The 24,263-nt window shown below is 51.7% G+C and overlaps 6 protein-coding genes across 6 annotated transcripts; 4 read left to right on the top strand and 2 right to left on the bottom strand.

Moving 5' to 3' along the window:
* Window positions 1-151: 151 nt before the first annotated feature.
* On the bottom strand, window positions 152-3,034 carry P170DRAFT_379157 (RINT-1 family protein). Its single transcript, XM_024845476.1, has 5 exons — window positions 2,795-3,034; window positions 2,477-2,724; window positions 2,114-2,419; window positions 1,918-2,062; window positions 152-1,864 (listed from the first exon to the last, which is right to left on the bottom strand). The coding sequence occupies exons 1-5, from the start codon at window positions 2,942-2,944 to the stop codon at window positions 218-220; spliced, it is 2,496 nt and encodes an 831-aa protein (XP_024708204.1). The 5' UTR covers window positions 2,945-3,034; the 3' UTR covers window positions 152-217.
* Window positions 3,035-3,046: 12 nt separating this feature from the next.
* On the top strand, window positions 3,047-5,711 carry P170DRAFT_434622 (putative DNA ligase I). The gene has a single exon (XM_024848756.1). It carries the CDS (start codon window positions 3,138-3,140, stop codon window positions 5,622-5,624), a length of 2,487 nt encoding a protein of 828 aa, XP_024708203.1. The 5' UTR covers window positions 3,047-3,137; the 3' UTR covers window positions 5,625-5,711.
* Window positions 5,712-6,881: 1,170 nt separating this feature from the next.
* On the bottom strand, window positions 6,882-8,068 carry P170DRAFT_350209 (uncharacterized protein; the record flags this gene model as incomplete). Its single annotated transcript, XM_024843786.1, has 2 exons — window positions 6,882-7,889; window positions 8,009-8,068. 2 exons carry the CDS (start codon window positions 8,066-8,068, stop codon window positions 6,882-6,884), a joined length of 1,068 nt encoding a protein of 355 aa, XP_024708202.1.
* Window positions 8,069-10,993: 2,925 nt separating this feature from the next.
* On the top strand, window positions 10,994-13,683 carry P170DRAFT_349041 (zinc metalloproteinase family protein; the record flags this gene model as incomplete). Its single annotated transcript, XM_024843714.1, has 5 exons — window positions 10,994-11,299; window positions 11,363-11,458; window positions 11,576-13,313; window positions 13,402-13,528; window positions 13,587-13,683. The coding sequence occupies 5 exons, from the start codon at window positions 10,994-10,996 to the stop codon at window positions 13,681-13,683; spliced, it is 2,364 nt and encodes a 787-aa protein (XP_024708201.1).
* Window positions 13,684-13,728: 45 nt separating this feature from the next.
* On the top strand, window positions 13,729-14,231 carry P170DRAFT_116107 (uncharacterized protein). The gene has a single exon (XM_024842335.1). It carries the CDS (start codon window positions 13,939-13,941, stop codon window positions 14,188-14,190), a length of 252 nt encoding a protein of 83 aa, XP_024708200.1. The 5' UTR covers window positions 13,729-13,938; the 3' UTR covers window positions 14,191-14,231.
* Window positions 14,232-20,083: 5,852 nt separating this feature from the next.
* On the top strand, window positions 20,084-22,706 carry P170DRAFT_423704 (grainyhead-like protein; the record flags this gene model as incomplete). Its single annotated transcript, XM_024847521.1, has 5 exons — window positions 20,084-20,097; window positions 20,169-20,303; window positions 20,441-20,971; window positions 21,044-22,323; window positions 22,381-22,706. 5 exons carry the CDS (start codon window positions 20,084-20,086, stop codon window positions 22,704-22,706), a joined length of 2,286 nt encoding a protein of 761 aa, XP_024708199.1.
* Between the last annotated feature and the right edge of the window lie 1,557 nt (window positions 22,707-24,263).

The following is a 24,263-nucleotide window of genomic DNA, read 5'->3' as shown; positions in this document are numbered from 1 at the left end:
TCAGATATGTACAATTTGGGTGCAGTGGGCTATCTTGGACACGTTTTGTCAACGTGAAGTCTGGAGAGAAGAGCCTTTATAGAGTATATGTGTAAATGATATTACGATTATAGCAAAGCCGCAGGGCCATAGAGAAAACAAGAAATATAAGCATATGATTTCTATCACATCACGCCAGCTCTCGTAAAGTCATCAGGCAACAACAGCGCCTTGTTAACTAATTACCGATCTCGACGCGCCTCTCTAGCACGCTCCGAGCCTCCGACTCTGCGAGAGTTTCCACTGCCAGCTCGGAGAGAACCTCCCTGGCGCTTTCGTTGTCTTTGAAGAGCCTCTTCTCCACCGCCCACAGGCCGAGTCCAGCGTCGCTACCTCCAGCGAGAGGATCAGTGGCTTTTGAAGAGCCTGGCTCGTCTTCAGGCTGCGATGTCGCATGGGCACCCAGTCCCAAAAGAAGCAGACCTTCGGTCAGTTTCTGCAAGACCTTCGCGGAGCCCCCTGCTGGGGTCGCTGGGCCGAGAGCTACGTCGACCACGTTGCAGAGATGGTCGACATCGCTGATGAGTTGCGCTGCGCCTGCCGCGGAGAAGGTGTTCTTCATGAGGATCGTGCCCCAGAGATACGTTTGAATGGCGAGGAGGACCTGTCGGATGATCCGGCGCAAGGGGGCAATGCCTAATGTGCGAGACAGGAACGAGATCTCGGTCGACAGGGTACGCATAGCAGGTGTGAGATCAGAAGACGGGGGGAGAGGGCCGGTGGAGGACGTTGAGGGGACCGAGATAGTCGTCCAGGTTGAGACGCGAGAGTACGGCTTCAGCGCAGATCGCACGTTAGAGGTCAGAGTCGACGTAATGATAGATTCTGACCGGAGTCTGAGACGACGGTACGCAGAAGCGGTCTCATCAAAGAGGGCTCCGTCGGAAGTCGCGCCTTTGTGGTCGCTGGCTTCGGAGCCGTGATTGACAGCCGGAGAGGTCCTAGAGGCGACGTCCGCCACTGACATTGAACCGGCGACGTTCTTGCCTCCGTCACGATTCTGCCGAACCCGCTCTTGAAGCTCCGACCAAAGCTCGACAAAGAACACCTCATTGCTCCAGTCTTCCATCTTCTTCTCCAGATATTCGGCGCTTCCGAAGACCCTGCAAAGCCGTTCCAGACCTGCAACTCCTTCCACGCTGGCGCCGTCTGTCCCTTGCACGGTGCGACCGATGGTAGATGTCATTGCAAGGTAGGCTTCTAGAGCGGAGTGCAGGCGTTCGTGGAATTGGTCGAAGATTGTAATTTGAATGTCGATGAGAAAACGCAGCTTCTGGCTGAATGAAGATAATGGCTGGTACCGATCGGTGATGGTCTCTAGCAGGTCATTCACGCGAATGGCTGCTTTGGTGGGCTTGGTCACTGAGAACTCGACACCATCGTAGTCGATATGACCACTGTCTGGTGTATCCACAATGTCCTTGTAGCGAGCCAGCGCAAAGTCCTTCTCGACCTGAAGCCAGCGGTCGAACCAGCCTCCCTTGGTCAGGACATCCCAGGTAATCCCCTTCCAGTTCTCCTGGCTGTAGGGGTCTGGGAGGTAGTTCCAACCCTCGCGGATGTCGTTGTCGAAAGTCATCAACTCATGGACCAGGTGGCTCAAAAGTTGGGGATGCTCGGAGATTTGAGGAAGAAACGTGATTATTTTCTGCCTCAGCATCGGCAGAAGAGCCGTAATGTACGCATGCGAGGCGTTATTGAAGTTCCACTCCAAATCGGATCCGACGGCTTGGGCTTTTTCATCGAAGATGGGTTGGAGGGAGGAGATGAAGAAACCCCCGAAGTTGTTAACCAGATCCAATACATGCGACAAGAAGTATTCCGGCTGCATATTCTATTAGACGCTTAATGGCCAGGCACAGTCAGGATACACTTTACCTTGTCGAGTCTGTTGGTCGGTTTATCGCCACTAAAGTGGTATTTAAAGCGAAGCTCCAGGGGGTGGACCATGACTTCCAGCGGCAGTAAAATAGTCGGTTCGACGTTCTGCTGGTTTGAGGCAACATTGCGATTCTTCAGTTCCCTAGTGCAAAGTCAGACAGAGTAAGATGCGAAAAGGAGGGACCTCTCGTACGGAGTCTGGAGGTCGAGAAGCAACTCAACGTTTGTTTTCCACTGTGACTTCAAGTCCTCTGGGAAATTTAGATCCTTTGATGGCCATTTCATTTGCTCCAACGTTCCTTGGAGTCGCCTGGTAAAGTCGCTCTTCAATTGTTCCCTGAGTGCCGATGCTAGTCTTCCTATGTAGTCAACCAGATGGGGCGCGGCGCCTTCTGCTGCAGGCTGGGCTTCGACCAACGATTGAACGATATTTCGGAGTCGAGTGTAGGGCTCGATGGCTAGCTGAGGGACAGACTGGATATTTTTCAAGGCTTCCTTGCTGTATCACTTCTTAGCGGCCAGACGAATGTAGGGTGTTTGTTTGTGTGCTGGGTACCTCAGCTCCTCTGCCTCCTTGAGTAGCGTCACATAGCCTCTTGATATCTCAAGCCGCCGCAGCTTTTCTATTCCCTCCTCAAATCGTTTCGCAGCCTCATCGCTGGCATCCGACTTCGTGATGGCTTTCAGGCGCCGGTCGATGTCGGCCTGCTGCTCCTTAAACGCCTCGGCTCGCTTTCGGGTGGCTTCTGCGTGGTCATTGGAGGTCTTTGTGGCATTGGATAGGACCTCCTGGGCTTCTGCTAGCTATCAAAGATCCGTTAGTTGATAAACGTTGAGGTTGAGGTTGAATCGGATCGCGGGGGAAACACAATACCTGCTTCCGCTGCAGCTCATGTTGGGCACGGAGACTCGAAAGTAACGAGTCTAGACTTTCAAAATCCGCCGAGACCTGGATCTTGTCGTTCAGGTAGTCCTCGACTCTCGTTTTCTCGTGCAGAGATAGAGACGACGCCGAAGAGGCCATGGTGGAGGGTGGTGGTAGCAGGCCAAGTTGCAAGCCGCAAGGTGTCGCCCATCACCGCCTCGGGCGAGTTGCGGACAATCGCATCCGCCGCCAACTGCCATTCCGTCATCGCTTCCTCCGTCCAGGCATCATGGCGCCTGGTTTGGTCCTGGACCCCTCTGGCACCAGTGATTTGGAACGATGATCTTTCACAATGTCGACTCCTACCAAAAAACGCAAAAGAGAGGCGCCGGAGTCCTCGCCGCAGCAGAATCGCAGCATAGCGTCCTTCTTCCAGAACGCTGCAGCCAAAGCAGAGCAGCCTTCAATTCCCCCCTCGGAGGACACAGAGCAGACTCTCTCTGACGAAGCTCTCGCCCGGAAGCTTCAGGCAGAATGGAACCAAGAAGACGACACGGCTTCGGGCTTGGAAGCCGATCCTCCAAGCAATGCGCCCGCGACCGTTCCTCCTACGATCCCCGATGACGACACATCGCGACCCGAGCCGAAGAAGAATAACACGCTGTCGCTACAATCATCGACTGGGGCAGAAGATACGGTGTCGCTCGCAGTGCCCTTCGATCAAAGCCCCTTGACTTTCGACTCGAGGAAATATGCGGAGGAGTTGAAATCGCACTGGGCGACGGAAGGTGGCGATGCTTCGTACGCCTTGTTGACTCGAGCTTTTGTCCTTGCCAATGCAACCTCCAGTCGCATACGCATCGTGGATACCCTGGTCAACTTTCTGCGGGTCCTGATCGAAGGAGACCCTTCGAGTGTTCTCCCCGCAGTTTGGCTTGCCACCAACTCCATTTCTCCGCCGTACGATGAGTTGGAGCTGGGACTAGGTGGGTCATCGATCTCGAAAGCGCTCAAGAAAATCTATGGGCTCAACAGCCAAGGCCTGAAGGCACTATACGACAAGTACGGAGATGCAGGCGATGTTGCGTTCGAAGCGAAGAAAAAACAGAGCTTTACCTTGGTCAAACCGAAGCCGCTCAAGATCAAGGGCGCATATCAGTCCCTCGTCAAGATTGCCGCTAGCAAAGGCAGCGGCAGTCAGGAGGCGAAGCAGAGGATTGTTGAGAAGTTATTGCAGGATGCTCGAGGTGCAGAAGAGAGTCGCTACATCGTCAGGACATTGGTCCAGAATTTGCGCATTGGAGCGGTCAAAACAACTATGCTCATCGCTCTTGCTCGAGCATTCCTATACTCCAAACCAGACGGCGCGGAACATTCTGTGCACTCTCAGCAGGGCCTTGCTCGTCTCAAGAAGGAAGACCTTGCGGAAACCTACAGTGGCGCTGAAGAAATAGTCAAGGCCTCGTATGCCAGGCACCCTAACTACAACGATCTTGTTCCCTGTCTGCTCGAGATAGGGGTCGCAGAAGAAATCCTTCTGCGATGCGGTTTGCAAGTTCATGTGCCACTACGACCGATGCTGGGTAGTATTACGCGGGATCTTTCGGACATGTTGACGAAGCTACAAGGGCGAGATTTCAGTTGCGAATTCAAGTACGATGGGCAGCGCGCCCAAGTGCATTGCGACGAAAGCGGGAACGTGTCGATATTTTCGCGTCACCTGGAAAGCATGACCGAGAAATATCCAGACCTTGTGTCTTTGGTCCCCCAGATCCGAGGAGAGAGTGTGTCCAGCTTTATCCTAGAAGGCGAGGTGGTTGCCGTTGACCAGGACACCGGTGACCTCCAGGCCTTCCAAGTTCTCACCAACCGAGCGAAGAAAAATGTCGAGATAGGGACGATCAAGGTCAACGTGTGCCTTTTTGCATTCGATCTGATGTACATGAACGGGGAGCCCCTATTAGACCGATCCTTCCGCGAACGTAGAGAGCTTCTCCGGAGTCTTTTCATGGAAATCCCAAACCGCTTCACCTGGGTAAAAAGCATTGATGCAACGTCGGGGGATTCTGAGACGGTGTTGGAGTTTTTCAAAAGTGCCACGAATGCCAAGTGCGAAGGCATCATGGTCAAAGTTCTCGACAATTTGCCCAAGGATGGGGACATCGAGACCTCCGCAGACGGCGCTAAAGAATCAGGACCCCAGATACAAGCTTCATCCAGAACGAACGGCACAAAACCCACCAAAGGTACCCGACGTAAAGCCCTGCTAGCAACCTACGAACCCGACAAGCGCCTTGACTCGTGGCTCAAGGTCAAGAAAGACTACAGCGCATCTTCTGAAACCCTCGACCTTGTCCCCGTCGCCGGATGGCACGGCCAGGGCCGCAAAGCCAAATGGTGGTCGCCCATTTTGCTCGCCGTCCGCAACCCCGAAACCGGCACCTTTGAAGCGGTCACCAAATGCATGTCGGGCTTCACGGATAAATTCTACCAGGCCAACAGGGACAAATACACCGAGGGCAGCGCCAACGTGATCTCCCGACCCAGCTACGTCGAGTATGCCGGCGAGCCCGACATCTGGTTCGAGCCGCAGGAAGTTTGGGAGATGGCGTTTGCGGATATCACGCTCAGTCCGACTTACACGGCCGCTATCGGGCTGGTGAGTGACGAACGAGGCCTCAGTCTTCGGTTTCCGCGATTCCTCAGAGTCCGCGAGGACAAATCCATCGACGAAGCGACCACGTCGGATTATCTGGCTCATCTTTGGCGAAAGCAATCCGAGAAGGCTCGACTGGAAGAAGCAGAGCAACCAGTGCCGGAGGAAATCATGGAGGAGTGAAGTGCTCTTTGACGCTCAGAGCGAATATATTGAGATCTAGATACAACTTCCATACATACGCGATATAATACAATCATATACCATACGCTTTTACCACGGTGATTACCTAGGTACACAGACATGTAATATACCCAGCGATCCATACCGATCGATCAATTAATCGATCGATCGAGGGAGTACACTCCGTGGCTGCGTTTCGTGGTTAAATATATTCCCAGCCATATGGCAATATTCCCTCCACTGGACACCTCACAGGGACTGCATTACTCATCTCCTCTATCATCACGTGGATGCCAAGACTTCCATCGGACAAAAGAAAAAAAAAGAAAAAAAAATAGTGAAACAGTCTAACCATCTCTGGATTAATTTATTGCATGCTGCATGACGCCATTCCCCTTTCGTACTAGATCCAACGCGAAATGGACACGGGTCGGGGCTTGACGCGTCGAGGGTTGGCGGCGCGTTGTTTTCCCCTCTTTTTTTCGCTTTTTTTTATTTTTTTTTTCTCTCGCTCCCTCCCAGGCCAATAGCGTCGAGTAGTGGGCGGAAGCGGACTTTCTTAGCCTTCCAAAGCACGGGAAAGGAAGATGAAGAAAATTCTCAAAGTCCTACGGAGTACACAGAATGTCTCCATCCGGTGGGGACAACTAGTCGGTGAATTTTCTTCAGCCATGACGCAATGTTTTTTCTTTTCTGCAAATGGGTAAATGTTGAATGTGGGTGGTCGGGGTGATATGTCTGTAAACATCGACATGGGCATTGATATCCATAGCTATATACAACTGAATAGTGATCAAACTAGACATAAGGCAGGTGTCTCCATATCCATACCGGAGTCCTGGGACAACGCATCGTGCGCATCCATCCAATAACGATAAAAGAAAATAAAAAGAATAACCAGGAGGTTGGCAAAGAGCGTCAACGGTAGTACTAGTCAACAGAGAAATAAGGGTTTACACAAATGAAACAATATGCAGAGCAAATTAAACATGACATAGGAAAAAGGGTATGTATGCACAGAGAAATGCATTATTCGAGAGCATCAGCCGACCAAAAGGACTGAAAGGCCCGCGGAAACATGCCGGAATAGTTAGGAAAAGATAGAATAAAATGGAAAGGTTCGATCCAATGACCCGAGCATCGGGAAAGAAGGGAGAAAGATAAGTGGCAGTATCCGACAGAGTACACATAAATCATTAGCAGTCGTGACAAAATCCATGAACAAGTAGGCATGGTCATTTCGAGGAGCCGGGGCATTTACGGTCGCAGCTCTCCGCCAAGCTGCAAGACAGTGCTTGCTTCTTTGACGCGGTTCTTGGGACTGTCCGCCCCGGGCGGCAGCAGGTTGTCCAGATTGGACCTCCTTCTGTCCTTGGCGGTCAGAGGGGTTCTGGATGGCCCCCCGGGCGTCCGACCGCCAAATGCAGGCTGCGCTGGACTTGGAGTCACGTTGACAAAATCAGCAAAGTTGAACTGCTGATTGGGGGTGCCAAAGTTGGGGAAAACTCCGCCCCCGGGAGTTGGGGTGAGCCCGGGCAGAACGGCGTGCTGGCTTGGAGGGGTCGAAGGGGGGAAGTCCCGGGGTTGAGGCTTGCCAGCGACACTGGCGGGCGTTGGAGAATTGGCCAGGTACAGCAGCAAATCTGCCCCGTCTTCGTGTCGGAGATTTCGATCGTTGCGGGACAGGCGAGCATGCTTCGGCGGCGGAGTCCGAGGCGGCGACGAGCCCACCATGGAGCTGACGTTCTGGAAGCTGTGCACCGGCAGATCCGGATCGTTGTCGTCATCGGACAGATGGTGATATGCAGGAGAAGAGAACTCCGGGATGGTCGCGGTCTCCGATATGAAGGGTAGCGGATGGGGTCGGCTGGCAAGATGGCGATTCATCCCCGGAGAGGATTCGGGTAGACGATACGAGCTCTTCCACGACACCCGCGGAGCCTTGACGGTCCGATCCGTGATCGAGTCCGACCGAAGACGTTTTCGACTGGCGGACAGCATAGGCTGCATCACTTTGGAATTGAAGGTGGCTGCATGTCTGTTGCGGGACGACCGAGGCAGTTCCTTGGAATAGGTGGAGGTTCGCAAGGGAGGCGAGGTCATGGGGGTCTCGCAGCGACTCTGCGAGATTTCCGACGACGAATCCGAAGGCTTGTCACTCCCCAGGGTGATATGTCGGTTTCCATTCTGGTCTAGGGCGTGCAGACGGCCGTTTTGGTACTTGACTTTGGCGAGGCCCAGACGATCTTGAAGGCTGAGGGACACCTAGATGCACCACGAGGGAACCACATTAGACTCTTCCAAGAATTTCCAAAAAGGGGGAGGCACCGTAAGCGAGAAGGGGAAAGAAAAAAGAAAAGGAAAAATCCAGGAGAAAGCCTCACCTGGGCAATGTCAATTTTACGGATTGTCCGCTCCGAATTGGACGGCTGAGGTAAGGCCATTGCCAGCGGAAAAACGGCGAGCAGGAGCGGCAGCAGGACTAATCAGCGGGATGGACGAAGGTCAAGATCATAAACCAGCGGTGGGAAGGGAGTTGGGGGGATGTAACTAAATGCAAGAGCCGGACTGCAAGGAGGAAGGGGACTTGAGGGCGAAGGGAAAGTCGAGGGAAGCGCAGGCAAGGAAGAGAGACGCAGGGCGGGTCAAAGAACGGCTGCGTTGGGTTTAGTTTGGCCAGAGAGCAAACCTTTCGACAGTCAACCTTTTCCTCCTTCCTTCACTCTGGGGAACCCACGCATCTAGGGGTCTTTTTCTTCTTCTTCCTCTTCCTCTTCTTCTTGATTGACTACTCGGATGATGGATGGATGGTTCTCTGCGTCATGGATTCATTGACCCTCCGAGATCGCCTATGGCTTCAGTCCTCCCATTCAGTATTGCATCCGTCAATGACCCGACCCGTCCTTCGTATCACCAACAGCAATCTCGCTTTCTTTATTCTCCATTCGGTAATCCACCAGGAATGCTCTACAGATGTTTATCTGTCTATGTCTAGTATGTGGGGAGAGTCGGCACCGGCTCAGGGACGATAGATTCCCCCCGGCCATTCCTCATCCCTCCTGAAGAGATCGGTCAATCAATCAATAATAAGTACCGGCCTCCGTGCATCGAGGAAAATTCCGACTCGGAGCTGTTGCTATGCCAGTCGAGAATCCATAGTTTAGCTCGTCTCCATCGTCGTTCTAGCCCGCAGCCACATCGATGCCTGGCATGTCCACTCGGCCTTTCCGGATTCCGACCAGCAGAAACGTATCCGTACGCCGTAGGGACCTGGAGGGTCCGATCGAGTCTGAGATCTCGTCGTCCGGTTTCAGAATCAGTGAACGTTGAATGGTCCCCAGGGGTCGCCACTATGAAGCTTAAGCCAACCCTACGGACCGACCCAAGTAAATCGCAATATTTCCATTCTCCTCACCTGCTGTAAGACCTGTCCATCCCTTTCCTAGGAGCGACGGCGAGGGAAACCCCCTTTGTGTCAGCCATGAGTCTCCGGATGATCACCACCTGGCGTGATTGATTCACCCAGTGGGATTTTCTTTCACAGGTTTCATGTAAGAGTCCGAGATTTGACAGCATCAGCTTGTCATTTTCTTTCTGTCTTGCAGTTTGGGTGCTGCCTGAATACGACGCCAAGAACGATCAAGCACCTTCGCGGTGGAGTCGAATTCCCCTGCAATGATCAAGCCCATCCTTTTCTGGGATTTCCGAGGAAGTTTAGTGAGCAGAAACAGGGAACTGCAAATGAATGACGTGGACCAAGAGGGGAAGCCCAGGATAGACCAAATGCTCGCTAATTTACTGCACGGCGGGCGAGTGTTGGGCGCGTCGTCTGTCACTAAAGTCGCATCTTTGATATGGACCGCTGATCAGAGGGAATACTGTCGCATACCAGCGATAGCATCGACAGAAAGAATTTACAATCCGAGAGAAAAAAAAAAAAAAAAACGGCCAGTTCGTGAGAGTCGAGATCGCTAGTCGACCGTCTATTTTAGCCCGGTCTGAAAGGCTTGGGTTCCTGTTCTAGTCCGATAGTAGCCCTTTTTAGCACGACGGAGACCGACCAAGGAAAAGGGATGAAGAATTGAGGGTCCAGGAATCTCCGACAGAGGCTGTCTCTCGACAAGGCCAGGATAGACTCATCCTCTGTGGACGATGTGCTCCCCTAGATAGGGCCAGATTCAAGAGCAACACTGGCCAAGCATCCACAATTCGCCCTCAGGTCCGCCACGGTGTACGTCGTGATTGGAGATTCCATGTCGAAGATGAAGATAGACCTTATCGAGCTGCGACAAATTTAGCAAGGCCAGCCTCCACTCGGGGTGAAACTAGGCGCTATCTCGATCCTGCGGTTGGCCAGTAACAGTTGGCCTACGCAACGCGCCCTTGTCTATTCGCAACAGGCAGTGCAACTTCTGTCGACCCACTTCTTGCATCGAAGCACAATTGGAGCTTCCCCTCCCCCCGATTGATGTCGTTGTTGGCTCAAAAGGCAGGGGGGTTGATGGCCCGTGGACATTGAACGGCGAGGAGAAAAGAGAGAGCAGGAAAAGGGAGGAGAATGAGAAGAAAAACAAACAGGTGAAAGAAAAAGAGAAACGGCTTTATCTTGTCCGGTTTACAGGCAAAGGAGCGTAGCAGCATTTCATATTCATCCTTGTTCATATCTGGAACATACTCCTATTTGGTGCCCATAAGACACTAAAACCACGTTAAAAAATAATACAAAAATAAGAGACTTGATAACGGAGTGAGCTTTCCCTTATTTATATTTTTTTTCTTGATTTTCCTGAATTTTTCCTGATTTGATTTTGCTTATTGGCGAAGTTAACAACCATCCATTCTTCATTCTATTCTCTCCTTCTCTCGTCCTTCTGCTTTCTCTCTCTTTCTTCACACTCTCTCCTCTCCAACCCCCATTTTTTTTTTGTCTCTCCCGCTCTCGCTCCTTGACGGTCTTTTCCAATTAATTCCCATCGATGAGCTAGATCATTCCAACTCAATCCCAGCATACCAGCACCACGACTGCCTTCCCCTGAGCATTCTGCGGGGTGGTACCCGTTCGTTCCTGTCGCATCCGCAAACGGTCGCCCTCGTTTGCCTCTCGATTACAACAACGCGCAATCTTTGTTTTCCTTTCGCTCTCTTCTTCTCCCATCGCCTCCAGCAACCTGCTGGTCTGGTTTTGTCGCTCGTTTGAGAGGAGAAGTACCGCCGATCGGATTTTCCTGCCGAAGCTCGAGCAAACAGGCACCGACGACATACTCCGCGGTCCCTGACGTAGTGCTGCGTGCTCTCTCCTTCCTTTTCCAAATCCTCGACAACTTGGATCGCTTCCTTCTTCGGTCGCTTCGACAAGCAGCTTCTTCGTCATGCCGTTCTTCACGCAACTCCGTCGCCGGTCTCGAGCCAGTTTCCGCACCAATAAGTCCACCGAGTCGAAATCCAACGAGTCGCAGTCCAATGGAGAGATGACATCCGGCAAATCTTCGTCCACGCTGGAGACAGCCTCCTACAGCTCGGTCACCCCGCCGTCTTCCATCAAACCTACTGTTTCGTCTCCCAACCTGCCCTCGTTGAGCGAAGGCAATGGCAGCGTTAATGGCACGCATCTTCCCGTGCCTTCCCAACGACCTGGTCCCCATACCCTCCAAGGTCAGCGCAATAGTACCGTCATCGTACGTGGTTCTCACGCTTCTCGGACTGGATCCTTCGAGACCGGAAACTGATTTCTCCTCCAGGGTGGCAGTGCGATGTCTGTCAATGGTACACTTCGGTCGCCGACTCCGTCATCCCCCTATGCACCTAGAATCATCTCCGTTTCGGAGAATTCCTGGGTACGTAATCGGTTGTTGTGACCTGTCTTTCTCTTGCGCCAACGTCCCCACCCCCAAGAAAAAAGAAAGTTCGACGGACATGAGCCACAGCAGAGCTTACTTTTTCTCGTTGTCTAGGTGCATCAAAAAGTCCTATTGATTTACGGACAAATCGGAGACCCCAGACAACATCCGCTGGACGGAAGTATCACGGTCTATCACCATCAAGACGCCTTCCCCTCGGTCAGCTGGCCCGTCACATCCTCCCATTTCAAAGCCCTCGTGCATCTCGTTCCCGGTCCTAATCGGCTGCGCTTCGACTTCGTATCCACGAAACTTTCGTCTGGTAGCGCACATCCCGCCATTCATTCGTCATGGCTATGCGTCAACTATCTTCCGCTGGTGAACGCCCCACCTCTACAGCTGGTCATTTTACTAGGCAAAGACTCCGATGGCACCTTCGATGCCACGCCGGAGAGAAAACAACGCGAGGGAAATGGTCTGGAAACGGCAATTAAAAAGTACCGCATGGCGGCCTATCTGTGGCAGTCCTTCACCGGCGAACAGATGTTCCGTAACAATTTCGGCCGGCGATGTTTTCGATTTGAGGAAGAATGGCAGACCGGCACCTTGAGTCGGCGGGATATCAACAACGGACAGATGCGAAACGAGGCTAAGGTTCACATCGTGCGCACCGACAAAACCGTTGCTGAGCTCCGGGATCTTAACATGGCCCAGCAACATGGCCCGGCCACCAAGAAGGATGAATTGTTCCGTATTGCCAAGGACGCCGTCAGGAGCCATTTCCAGCCCCAGCAGAGTCAGAAGCAGTACGTTTCCGTTCTGCTTCTGGATTCTCACTGGGACACGGGTGCCCAAACCATCACCGGCCACGCGGCATTAGGCTCCAGTGGGGACGATATTAAAATGGCCATTTTCGGCTCTCACAGCCTGCAGAGCTATCCCAGCTGTCTGGAAGAAGTCGTAGATTCGTTCTCCGACTGTACCAGGACTAACACGGATTATGTGGCGAATGACTGCGGTGAAGCTGGGTCCAGTTGGGAGTCGGCCAATATCGGGATCGGGGCACACCTGCACGAAGTCGGCCATCTCTTGGGCAGTCCTCACCAAGAGTCCGGTATCATGCTGCGAGACTATGTTCGTTTCAATCGATCCTTTACAACGCGCGAGCCATTCTCGACTCGGACAAAGCAACAGGGTCTCAAACTATGCTTGCCTCAGGACGAATGTGGCTGGCACCGACTGGACGCGCTGCGCTTCCGTTTTCACCCCTGTTTTCGCCTGCCCGGGGACGCCCCGGTGAGTTCCGATGACAGCGTTCAGGTCTGGCCTGTCGAAAATGGTAAAATCTTGATCACCGCCGCCTCTGGAATCGCGTTTTTGGAGCTCTATGCAGAGGACGATCAAGTTTGCCACAACTTCATAGAATATATCAATAGCGAGTCCAGCAGCAATGGGCTCCCCAAACAAATCACGGTGACGGAGAATGAGTTGCGGCAACGCGTGTTTGGCACCGAGAAGGAGAAGAAAAAGAGGGTCAAGATGTCGATCGTGTCCGGTGCGCTTGGCTGCCATACCGTGGAATCGATTAGCAGCTTGAAATCCAAGCTGTCCCTTGTGAAACTACCCAAGGGTCACACCGGCTACAAGGGTGGTGCATTGGGATTTTCTCAGATGGAAGGAAGTCAACCCCAGCAAATTCTGCTGGATTGTGCCTTCTCGACTAAGCTCTTGACCTCTATCAAGGTCTACCATGGAGCCGCATTGGACGGTCTTGAGTTTTTCTATGAAGATGCCACCAGCCAACTCTTCGGAAATAGAGGAGGCAAACCTGGGGGTGATGATTTTGTGCTTGGTAAGTATCTTTGCCTCCGGAGTATCAGCTCCGCTTTTTTCTCTCTCTCTCCCTCTCTTGCAAACCCAAGATCTAACCCGCTCCCTAGAAACCCGACGTGGGGAGATATTGCTTGGCTTTTATGTCCGAGCCGGGGCTTGGATTGATGGTATCGAGTTCTTGACGAGTCTGGGCAGGAAGTCTGGTGTTTACGGTAACGCCCAGGGAGGCTCAGGGTATGGTTCATGTCAGGTTCTTTCAAAGATCACCGTCACTGACTAGGATTTGTTGCAGACACACCTTGATCCCACCTTTGGGTTACAAAATCGCCGGGATTTCAGGATCCTGCGGACCTTGGATTGATGGGTTCTCACTGATAATCATGCACTGATTTCATGCTGTCGAGGCCTATAGGGTCTGGGACAGAAAACTCGATTGAGTGATAACCATTTACCCTTCTTTTTCCACCATACCTCTATACCTGTCCTTCCTTCGAGTCGACGCTGGCGCGTCTGAAGGAATCGTTGCCAACACTATACAGCGGGCATTTTAATCAACTCAGAGATCTTGTTCCCGAGAGAGAGAGAGACCTGCTTGATCGCTCGATTGAGAGCAGCGCCGACTCTATGGCGCACGTCGGGTTGATATGTGTCCCCTCGAACTGTCAAACGCCCGGTTTCCCCCTAGTGACCTGCCGCATTGGCACCGGAGTACTGTTAATTATATGCCTTACGCTCTCTGTTCACACTGGCGACGCTTGGGAGACGTGATGTATCCCATCTTCCGACTTTTTTTCTTCTCTTTCTTTCTCTCTCTCTCTTTTGTCTTGGCGGTCCACGCGATGGGTACCCTACGGGAGATGCACGGGCAGGTCGTTGAAGTAATGTTTGCCTTCTAATAAGCGGGACTTATGATCACTGGCAGTTAATTCTAGAAATATTTGCAAGAGGAACATAATCAATGGCTGGCCGACGGCCTGTTTAGCTCAATCGCATTGTATGCCTGCTCCGCTTGATTGCTTCATGCTCCTGCAGAGTAACACCCCATAAATTAGCGTTACATGCAATGCAAACCCCGCGGAGACATGTTCTCTCGGGCCCGGAACATGCCAGTGGAAAAAGTAGAAAGGGGAAAGAGGCGAAAGCCATCGGATTCTCGCCCAGGCCACAGCATTCCACCTCGTCATGGCATGCAAGATTCCCGGTCAGACCCCGGGGCTTAGGTAAGCGATCAGGTGACGGGCTTGGCGGGCTTCCGGGGATTGGCCAGCATTTATTCTCCGGCGGGCGCCGCCTCCTGCGCCACCAAGTACCGGTACCTTTGGTTCCTGCTAAGGCCAAAGGTTGATACTTGCTTCCGTACTTCGTCTCAAGTCCTCCATGCCAGCTGCAGGGATCTCCCGCAATACATGAACACCTCTCGATGGATCTTCCCCGGCTGCGCTGTCATTGATCATGCGCGGCCCTCGAAGGGGCCATCATGGTAGCACAAGCACGCAGCGGTCCCGTGCGAGCAATGAGAGCCCTCACGCCACTCTCCACCGTCGTATCTCTGACGATTTCTTCCCGGGCTACAAAGGATTCCGCTTCCTGGCCCTTAGGATCATCATACATAGCCCTGTTGAGACGGACAAATGACCATTGGTTGCCATCCCCCTCGGCGGGCTACGGCGGAGGGTGCAAGGACCGCAGAGCGCGACCGGTGGCGAAAATGTCATATCCTCTTTCCCGTCCGTTTTGGCCTATGGTCCTGTCGGAGTTGAGATGCGGAGATGCTCAGACACCCTCGATTTTACTACGGAGTCGATTGCTTCGATCCACGAGAAACGTAATCGTAGTCATCCGGAGTACTGCCTGCTCGGCATCCCGGACCTTAAGCCACACCTCCCCCACATAGGTGGCGATAACGGGATCTGCCCATTTGACTCGAATCGGAAAGGCACCGGAAGGGATCCTTTGCTTTGGATTTGATTTGTCACTTTTTTTTTTTTGCTCGGAAACATTGGACGTGACACTTTCCTAGACGACCACTACAAAACCGAAGGAGGGGCGGGATGCACGACGATCAGCCTGGGCGACCATGGATGTCGAAGACGCTGCCCTCGTTCCACGGGTTTACTAGAAGTGCTAGAAGAAGCATGCGCGGCACATGGGCGACAGCCGTAGATGATTCAAATGTGGTAGCTTGCGCCATACCCAGCTGGGAAGGAGAGGACTAATACCTTACTTTTGGTGGCGTAGATAATATTGATTGATGCTCGTCGCCGCCCTCCCTTACCTCCGTTGCTGACTCAGCGTTCAGGCAGGAAAGTAAGGTACGCACGGGCGATACCTAAGGTACCATAAGTGCGGTACCTACTTACCATACATGGTAGCTTACCGGGTGTGGTATTTTTCACTGCTCCCCCCGTACCTTGTGCTTTTGGTCGCTGGGAGAGACACGGCAGTACGTGCGCCCTATCCTGCCGGGTCGGCGATGGAGGGACCAGAACCTGTGGTACGTACACTTCCCCGTTACCATGGTTTTATCTCTTAGTACCTATCACCTATCAACTTTTGTTTTTTTATTTTTTTTTTCTAGATGCGTTCAGAGAAAGCAGACCCCGAGGGGAAATTAAACATCTCACCTGGACGAGTCGCTTTTGGGAAGGATGAAACTCGTTCGGGCAGCACTTTCACTGCGTGGAGGACCTCTCATGATACTCCGGAGTAGACTGTCAGTCGAATCTACTCCGTTTGACTAAGTCGAGCCCACTCGCGGAAGCCAAGATTGCCAGTGCTGGTTGTGACGTCATCGTCATCCGCAAAAGGAAGGTGCTACACTCTACCTTGCCTAGGTACGGAGCACAGTAGAATCGGTTCAAAATTGGAAGCTTTGCAGCTGTTTCATCCACATTGCAAAGCGGAATCCATGTGCAAGAGCCTGTCAAGATGCCCGCGCCATGAGTTTCTACTCCGGTTGCCCTTTGATAGGGTGGCCGCTCCTCCGAAGGCAACAGGGGGTTTTGATTACGCCAAGGGGAGCCACTCGCACTGGCGGCAGATAGGGCTGAGAGGCCCTGGCCTCTGGGACAGCTCTTACGGAGTATGATATGGACAAACTGACTCATTTTATGGGCATGGTTCCGCCAGATGTTCGCGGACCATGACAAATTCTCGGGGTGTGCTCTCACGTGGAGCGTACCCATTGTTCATTTTTTTTCCCCCCTGGAGATTCCACTGTGGTATGCTGCACGTCGCCCGGGGTCTGCTCTGTTGTCAGCAATACCCCTTGAGCCGGGGCTGCTCTCCGGCAAATCAGAGTGTCCCGTGGATGCGTCCGATCGCACCACATATCTATCGACACATCGGTGGATCGGCAATTATGAACAATTGCTTCGATGCTCTGCGTGATGCATACTGCGTAAATCGGCGGTGATGCTTACGCCTGCTTTTTGGAGGCGCCAGGACTTGCCCCTCGGCCATGGACCATGGACCTATTCTCCTGACTCCTCAGACCACAGAAGAGAGGAAAGGAGAGGAAGTTCGCGACCGCGGACTATTTGCTGCAATATCAGCCACCGAGGTCATTGCCTTAGGTAAGAACGGTGGGGTCCTTCGTTACAATACCAGCAAACCACGGCTCTGAAATTGGCTTTCGGAGGGCCCCGTGTGACAGCTGCTCGAAGACATGGACTTTCCTCTTCTTTGATTGGCTGGGCTGCCATTCCGACAATGATCGTTGGCGCTTTCCCAGTTGGTTTTAGTACGCACCCCGTACACTTACGCGCTGCATACAATAAATACCGCGCTGACAACGAGATATCCGGAGTGAACATGCAACATGCAATGCCCGTACCTAGGTAGAGCTCCTGTTGTCACCGGGGATAGCTTCCTGCCATTTGGACTGGCCGTACCAAGTAATGGCTTCGTGCCCTGTCTCCTTATTCTGCCGTGTCCAGCCTTTTCCATGGGTGGTTGCCGTTAAGAGACACCTAGGTACCTGGCTCTGGGGACCCCAATTGACATTGCGCCCTGCCCTTGACTTAAATTCCCGATCTGGCAGGACATCGGATTTGCATGGTAGCTTTCTATCTTAATTCGTTGAATGCCCACCTCCCCGAGGAGATACATTCGCATTTAGAGTGTACCCGGTCAGACAGGCAGGCCAAAATTGCCATCGTCCAATGAACTCGACGTGCTGTTTACTTTACCTCACCTCCCGACTTGGATAAAGAATCCTCCCAGTCGGCGTCCCACGGCACTGTCGGTGCTACCGGCGATCCGTTGACTGCAACCACTTTGGATTCTCTAAATGACATGATCTTGCCCACAGAATTGATGGAAGGAGCTAGCAACATTCGCACAGTACCCTCGGTTAGCCAACCCAATTAGCTAACCAGGTATGCACTGACGTGGCCTCGAGGCTCATTTATGTCATGTATATGCCCTGGGCCCCTGCATGTAGGTAACAATCCCCTCCTTCATTGCCCCCCTTGTAACTCTGCTGAAATCCCCAGAGAATGTTCATGCAGTGCAGCCTTAATGTGTGGCAGCTGCTGTTTTTATCAACCTGACTAGGTATTACCTTCCTACATAGATCCCCGTTATTCGACTCTCATTGCTTGAGCTGTGGAAACTCAATGATCGGAAAAGGGCTCCAGCCATAGTACGCCTTTCCCACAATTCGCGTGTACAAGAATAGATCGGAGTTTAACAAGGCGTGGATACACTACTAACTAGTACCTCTTCTAGACATTGGGTCCGGGTGGCCTTCGACAGCATTCGACCTCTTCTTTTCTCTGCTTTCCCCGTCCCCGATATGTCATCTTCTCTGAGCTTCCATTCTGTCGGGATGTCATGACGCCACCCATTACAGATGTGGCTGAGTTTACCGGCGGTTCTAAGCCGTGGAGAATCGGTCGTAACACTATGGATAGCACCGTGGTCTTCTCTCCCCATTACTACAACTGGTCCGGGTTAGCGAGGTACGGGTCTTCGGGGTCTGTGGGGACCTTGCTTTCCCTTCTTCCTTTTCTTCTTTCTACTATTTCCTTTTTTTTTTTGGGTTTCGATGTTGCTATTTTTCTTATTATTCTCTCCCGTCTTTTCGGGGGCGCCGTAAAGGGCATGGTGCCCTTCTTACTCAGAGGAAACAACAACCATCGTTTAGCATAGGGTTCAGGACCATCCGTTTCCCGTGGAAATCGGGATGCTTGAGGATGAAGTATGATGACATCCCGTGTTTCGAACCTTCGCAGGAGCAATTCTGTCCTACTGACTCTAGCTTCGAGTGCAGCGGGACACCGTTTCGATCAAATCCCTACGGCGGGAGATGACGCGGTGCCGATTGAGCCTTTATCATGTAGCCGTGCCCTACTCTCTGAGTCGTAGTACACAGGTAGCGCACATCAGGTACCAAACTAAGCATAGGGGGTTACATCGCTAGCCAGGCACTCTTGTAGGGTAAGTCAGTACTACAGCGTATGTACATAGAGAGGTACCTGGATATATTGGTGGTAATAGGCAGGTAGTCAGGTACCTCTCCCGGTATTGACAGTGAGTGTATTGCACGTACAGTACCAAATACACCTGTCCGTCTGGGTGTACCTTGGGTAGGCGAAATACGAGTACCGAGTAGATACCGACTAAACATATTCTGGATGGGCTCCACACCCCTCTTTCCTCCCCACCGATCCTGGGCTTGACCCAGAAAATCAAACTCGGAGGTCCATTAAAGGAAATTCATATTAAAAAAAAAAAAGAAAAAGAAAAAGAAAAAGAGAAAAGGAAAAAAAAAAAAAAAAGGAACCTCCGCCCATCCCCTCCCTCAAATAAAAAAAAAAAAAAAAGCAGACAACGGACTCCTGCTTTTTCAATATTTTGGAAGATTCGGAACGCAATCAAAAAGTTTCTCGAACTCATACCGCATTGGTTTTTTTTGTCATCATCAACGGTCGTTGCACGTCACCACACTTTTCCATGTGGCCCCTTTCTGCTTCTTTTATTAATAACCCAAGTATCACATTCTTTCCACAAATCTTCCGAGCTGAAAATCGTTTCCTGAACCCTTTCGGATTTCCACTACGTTCGGTCGAGTCGACTCTCCCTTAGAAACGAGCATCCAATATTATTGGGGGCTTTCCTACCGTCTGTTCCTCAGGCCCAGTTTTCTCAGCCCGGAAACCCCCCCAACCTTCATCACCAGTTCCTCTCCTCCTCGCCCCCCCTCCCTTCTCTTTATCGCCTTCGCTTTCTGGGAGATTCCCCCACTAATCCATATATGGAGTACATAAATGGATACTATATATAATCTCGGTCCCTAGAACGTTTCCTTCTCTGTTTGACCTCAAGGCTTTTTTTGTCATCCTCCAGCAAGGGGCGCTTTTGTTGTAAACCAAATACCGGCCGTATCTCCCTCGCCCTCACAATCCCCGATCGACCACCTGCAATTAGCTGGCTCCGCTTTCAGAGCGCCTTATCGTGCCTGGATCTTCTGCGCCCGATTTTTCGCGACTGCGATCGCCTCTGGATTGCTGGTGCTTGTGTGTTGACTTGGGACAGACACCCTGGCTATCTCGATCGCAGTCCAGCGCTATCGGCAGACCAACCGCGCAGTCCTCACAGAAAAATAAACCCGAAATATCTTCTTTCGACCTCCCTGCTGGATTCCTCTGCTTCCGCGACTGATCCTTTTGCAACGCATGCTATGTCCACCAGCTCTGTCATCTCTTAACTGAATCCGACCATTTCCCCTTTGCCACATCTCTTCCGAAAAACCCCTGGGGTTTAGAGAGCCTCGGTCTTATCATTATGTTCAACAATAGGTAGGTCGTCAAGTGGCGCGGGTCACGCCGGGTCCATTACGATCATCATGACTGACTACTTTTACACTCAGGCAAAACGCCCAGAAGCCTGGCAGTGAATTCATTGAAAGATTCCAGAAGAGTTTCCCCAACGTCCTTTCCTCACAACATCACCGCAATGTCGCCTCCCTCGGTCAAGTCCCTGCCGCGCCTATCACCCCAAATCGGTTTGTCTTTCCCTCTCCTTATCTTTTCTGGCGGCGCTTTTTTTGTTTTCGCCTTCTCTGGCGACTTCGCTCTCTGCCCTTTTTTTTTTTTTTTTTTCTGACGAAAACGCGTCTAATCGTTCTGTGAACCATCATAGGGCCGGTATGGAAAACGACGGCACTCTCCAAGGTAGCCACGGCAGCCAAGGCAGCCACGACATTAGATTCGCACCCTCATTCGTCGACCCAAATGCCCTCTCGTTTATGAACTCCATGAGCCAGCAGACGGGCTACTACACGCCGAACTCGGGTGGATTGGGCACAGTTTTTCACAACCAAGCGGGCGACCTACATACACCCAACCTGGGTCTCAACTTGATGAGTCCACTCTCGCTTGGGCACCAAATGACCGGCACAAATCTTTCAACCGATGGTTCATCTATGGGACTAGATCCATTCAATCAACAGTACATGTCGCAGCATTATCACAATCCTCAAACATTTGCTCCGCAACCAACTTTTGCGCCCGGCGCATTGGTCCATCGTGATTCAGGTTATGATGCCATGGATGATTCTGTGGATGAACTGTCTCTAAATGATATGGAATTGCAGGCAAATGCATCTTCACAATTAGTCGGTTCGACGCTCCCGTCCTCTGGGCAATTGGACCCTGAGACTCCCGGCGAGAAGTAGGCTCTCCCTCTGATACCCACACCTCAAATGCCTTCTTTCGCTCATGTACTCACCACAATTCCGGGCAGGTTCCGCTACCATGTTACGTTGCGTGCACCGACAGCTATGGTCAAGGATCATAATGAGATCCCTGTCTCGTATCTCAACAAGGGCCAGGCCTACTCGTTATCCGTCGGCGATACAAACCCGCCTCCTCAAACTGCGCAGCCAGTCAAATACAGAACCTTTGTCCGTGTTTCCTTCCAGGACAAGGAACAGCGATCGAAGCCAGCCGCTTGTTGGCAGCTTTGGAAGGAAGGCCGAGGCTCTAGTGAAGCTCATCAGCGAGGTGGCAAGCTTCAAGCGGTGGAGTATGTTGATCCGATCCAGGGAGGCATTGAGGACCAAAAGAACAGGCAAATTCAACTTGAGAGCTCATCTTTTGATGGCTTCTGTGTGACGTGGACGGCAAACCCGGCCACCGGAAATCCGGACTGCGCAATTTCTGTTCGCTTCAATTTCCTGTCGACCGATTTCAGTCACTCCAAGGGTGTCAAGGGAATTCCTGTTCGACTTTGCGCCAAAACGGAGATTGTTTCCCCGGAAGAGACGGAGTTGGGTTCTAACACGGAGTCCGAAGTCTGTTTCTGCAAAGTCAAGTTGTTCCGGGACCATGGAGCTGAACGGAAGCTTTCGAATGACATTGCCCACGTGAAAAAGTCCATTGAGAAACTTAGGCAGCAGATTGCGCAGGCGGAAATGGGTGCTGGCAATTATGGCAAGCGCAAACGTGTCAACGGCTCAATATCTCTCAAGGGCTCAGACGCGCGCCCTTCCAAGATCACCAAGCATAGACGTACCTGGTCAATGGGCTCCCAAGATGGTCCTGACAGGATGTCTATGGAAGATGATCTCCATGTGAAACTAGCACTGATGCAGGAAATGTTCACCTCGACCCGGCCTGTGAGCATTCTGTCTTTGCGCGGCGACGAGCAAGATGATCCCGATCTATTCCCTGTTCAACTATCCGACGCGCGCGGGACTAGCAAAAAGGAGAAGATGGGGTCTCATTTCAGCGGAGATGGGTTGAGCTCCCAAAATCTATCTCCGCTTAGCAGCTCCATCTCGTTGAATTCCCCATTTACCTCGACCAACCTGCAGCAGTTCGCGTTTGACTCCTCGGGAAGCCGTGGATCAGTGGGTACTTTCCAAGAGTCTTCTGATAGCTCCGACGATAAATCCGTCTTGAGGCACCCGGTGAAGATTCAACGAAACAACACGTCAGACTCCAACGTATCTTTGGGCTACATCGAGGCGGTAGACATTGATCCCGCATACCGGCCTCCAGCAGAATGTCCACCCAAGCCAAGTAAGTTCTCCAGTGTATTCGAGAGCCGGGAACCACCTTTGCTAACCGTTACCGTAGTCGCATGTTTCTACGTCCGTTTCCCGCGAAATGATAAACATCAGGACGACTACTACCGAGCGGTCTATCTCACAGAACTAACAGTTCGTGATCTGATGGAAAAGATCTCCTTGAAACAACAAATCGACCCTCGACGTATCGTCCGCATTCTTCTCGTCAAGGAGAACGGACTGAGAATCATGGTGGATGATGATGTGGTTCGTGAACTTCCCGACGGTCAAGATATGATTGCCGAGATCTCCGACACATCAGTCTTCAATGCCACCCCTGTCGCCGGTAACGAAGAGTCTTCGAACTTAGGAGTGGAGGTCAAATTGAGATACTGATGCTGTTCACTCCACGGAACTTCACTTACGTTTCACGTCTACATTTGCTTCGACAACCCTGATTTTCGCTTCGGTGCCCCAGTGAACACCGAGCGTTTCTCTTTCGACCGGCGCCTGGTGCGCAGGAAATGGTCGGTGTGTTCCAGCCTGGCCCCAATACTTCCAAATATTTTCTATTTTTCCTTTGTCGGTGTTCGGCTTTCATTCCTTGTCTTTTAGGGCGTTGGACCGGGGGATTATAAACGTGTCTCCTAACAATGATACCCTTTGCTGCATTTTCTCATCTCTTTTTTGTTTTTCGTTCCCATCATTCTTGCCTTTTTACCAAATACCTCAAGTATTGTTTACCCATCTGTTTTTGTTAATGTCTCTATTTCATGCTGGGGAATATACGACCAGGGGCGCGTTATTTGATCTCGATTCTGTACTTTCGAAGACTTGCCTCAGGGACGATGCACACGAAAAAGATACCCTGTTCCATTTTCGTCGGATTTGCATTTTCCTTTCTTTTTCATTATTGTTACCTCTGGCTATCTTTGTTCACTGCTATTCTATTTAATTTCGTCTTGATTCGGTTTTAAGTGTCATGCCGTGGTTGCACTGTCCCAGCAATGTACTTGCTCCATTCCCATGGGTGGAGATGGTCGTTGCTATGATTTAATGTCTCTTGCTGCTTTACTTCTGACAAACTGTCTTTTGCGCCAAATTGAATGATGTGCGTGAGAACCAACACAAGTCTTAGGGGTATTTTTTTTTTTTTTTTTGAATATAACAGAAGAGGGTTAGATTATATATGAACCAACCCCAGGGACTGATTTTCCAATTCATATGTTATCTCACTCGACCGCTTTTTATGCTTAAGCCCCAGCCGCAGTAGTTAACTGATTTATCATGCCACACGTGAACTGTTGACAATTGTCTGCTAAGTGGCAGAGCGCACGAACCGAGTAATTTCCCTTCGGCCTAGAACGATTCAGGATTTTCGGCGGTGCTCGGTCAAGGGCCCTCCTTTCCATTCACCTATAGAGTAGGTCGGTGGAGAGGATGATTTTTCCATGTAAGCGAAAGCAGTGTTACTGGCGGAGCTCGTTAGACTTGTAAGGGCGGCGTACGTAACTCTGCAAAACTGTAATTACAAAATCTGAATGGTCAGGCCCTTCCGGTCTGCTGAAATCAAATTACATGTGGATTAATTACCCGCCCCTTTTCCGACAGCTTTTATTGGCCGGGAGCTGGACCGAACCGTCTCGCAAGAGTCAAAATTACTGTCTTTAATTGCCCAGGGAAGTAAAGGTACCTTATGTAGGTACTCCGTACAGGACAGACGTTTCCCCCATACGTAGTAAGTACCGAACGAGGTGCCGACCCGTCCTTGGTATGGTATCAGTGAACGGAGTATCCCCGGGCCTCAACCTTTTAAACCCCATGCCGGGGCGCCTGAGATCTGCAAGCGTTTCCAACCAGGGCCAATATTTGTATGTACCGAGGTGATCTGGACCTGAGCTGCGTCTCCCGGCACCTCCACCTTAGAAAACTCTGCACTAGGTTCTATCTCCT

Source organism: Aspergillus steynii, assembly GCF_002849105.1.
Source record: "Aspergillus steynii IBT 23096 chromosome Unknown P170scaffold_2, whole genome shotgun sequence".
Classification (NCBI taxonomy): Eukaryota; Fungi; Ascomycota; class Eurotiomycetes; order Eurotiales; family Aspergillaceae; genus Aspergillus; species Aspergillus steynii.
The sequence above is the reverse complement of the archived record's forward strand: the minus strand, read 5'-3'. Positions and strand labels throughout refer to the sequence as shown.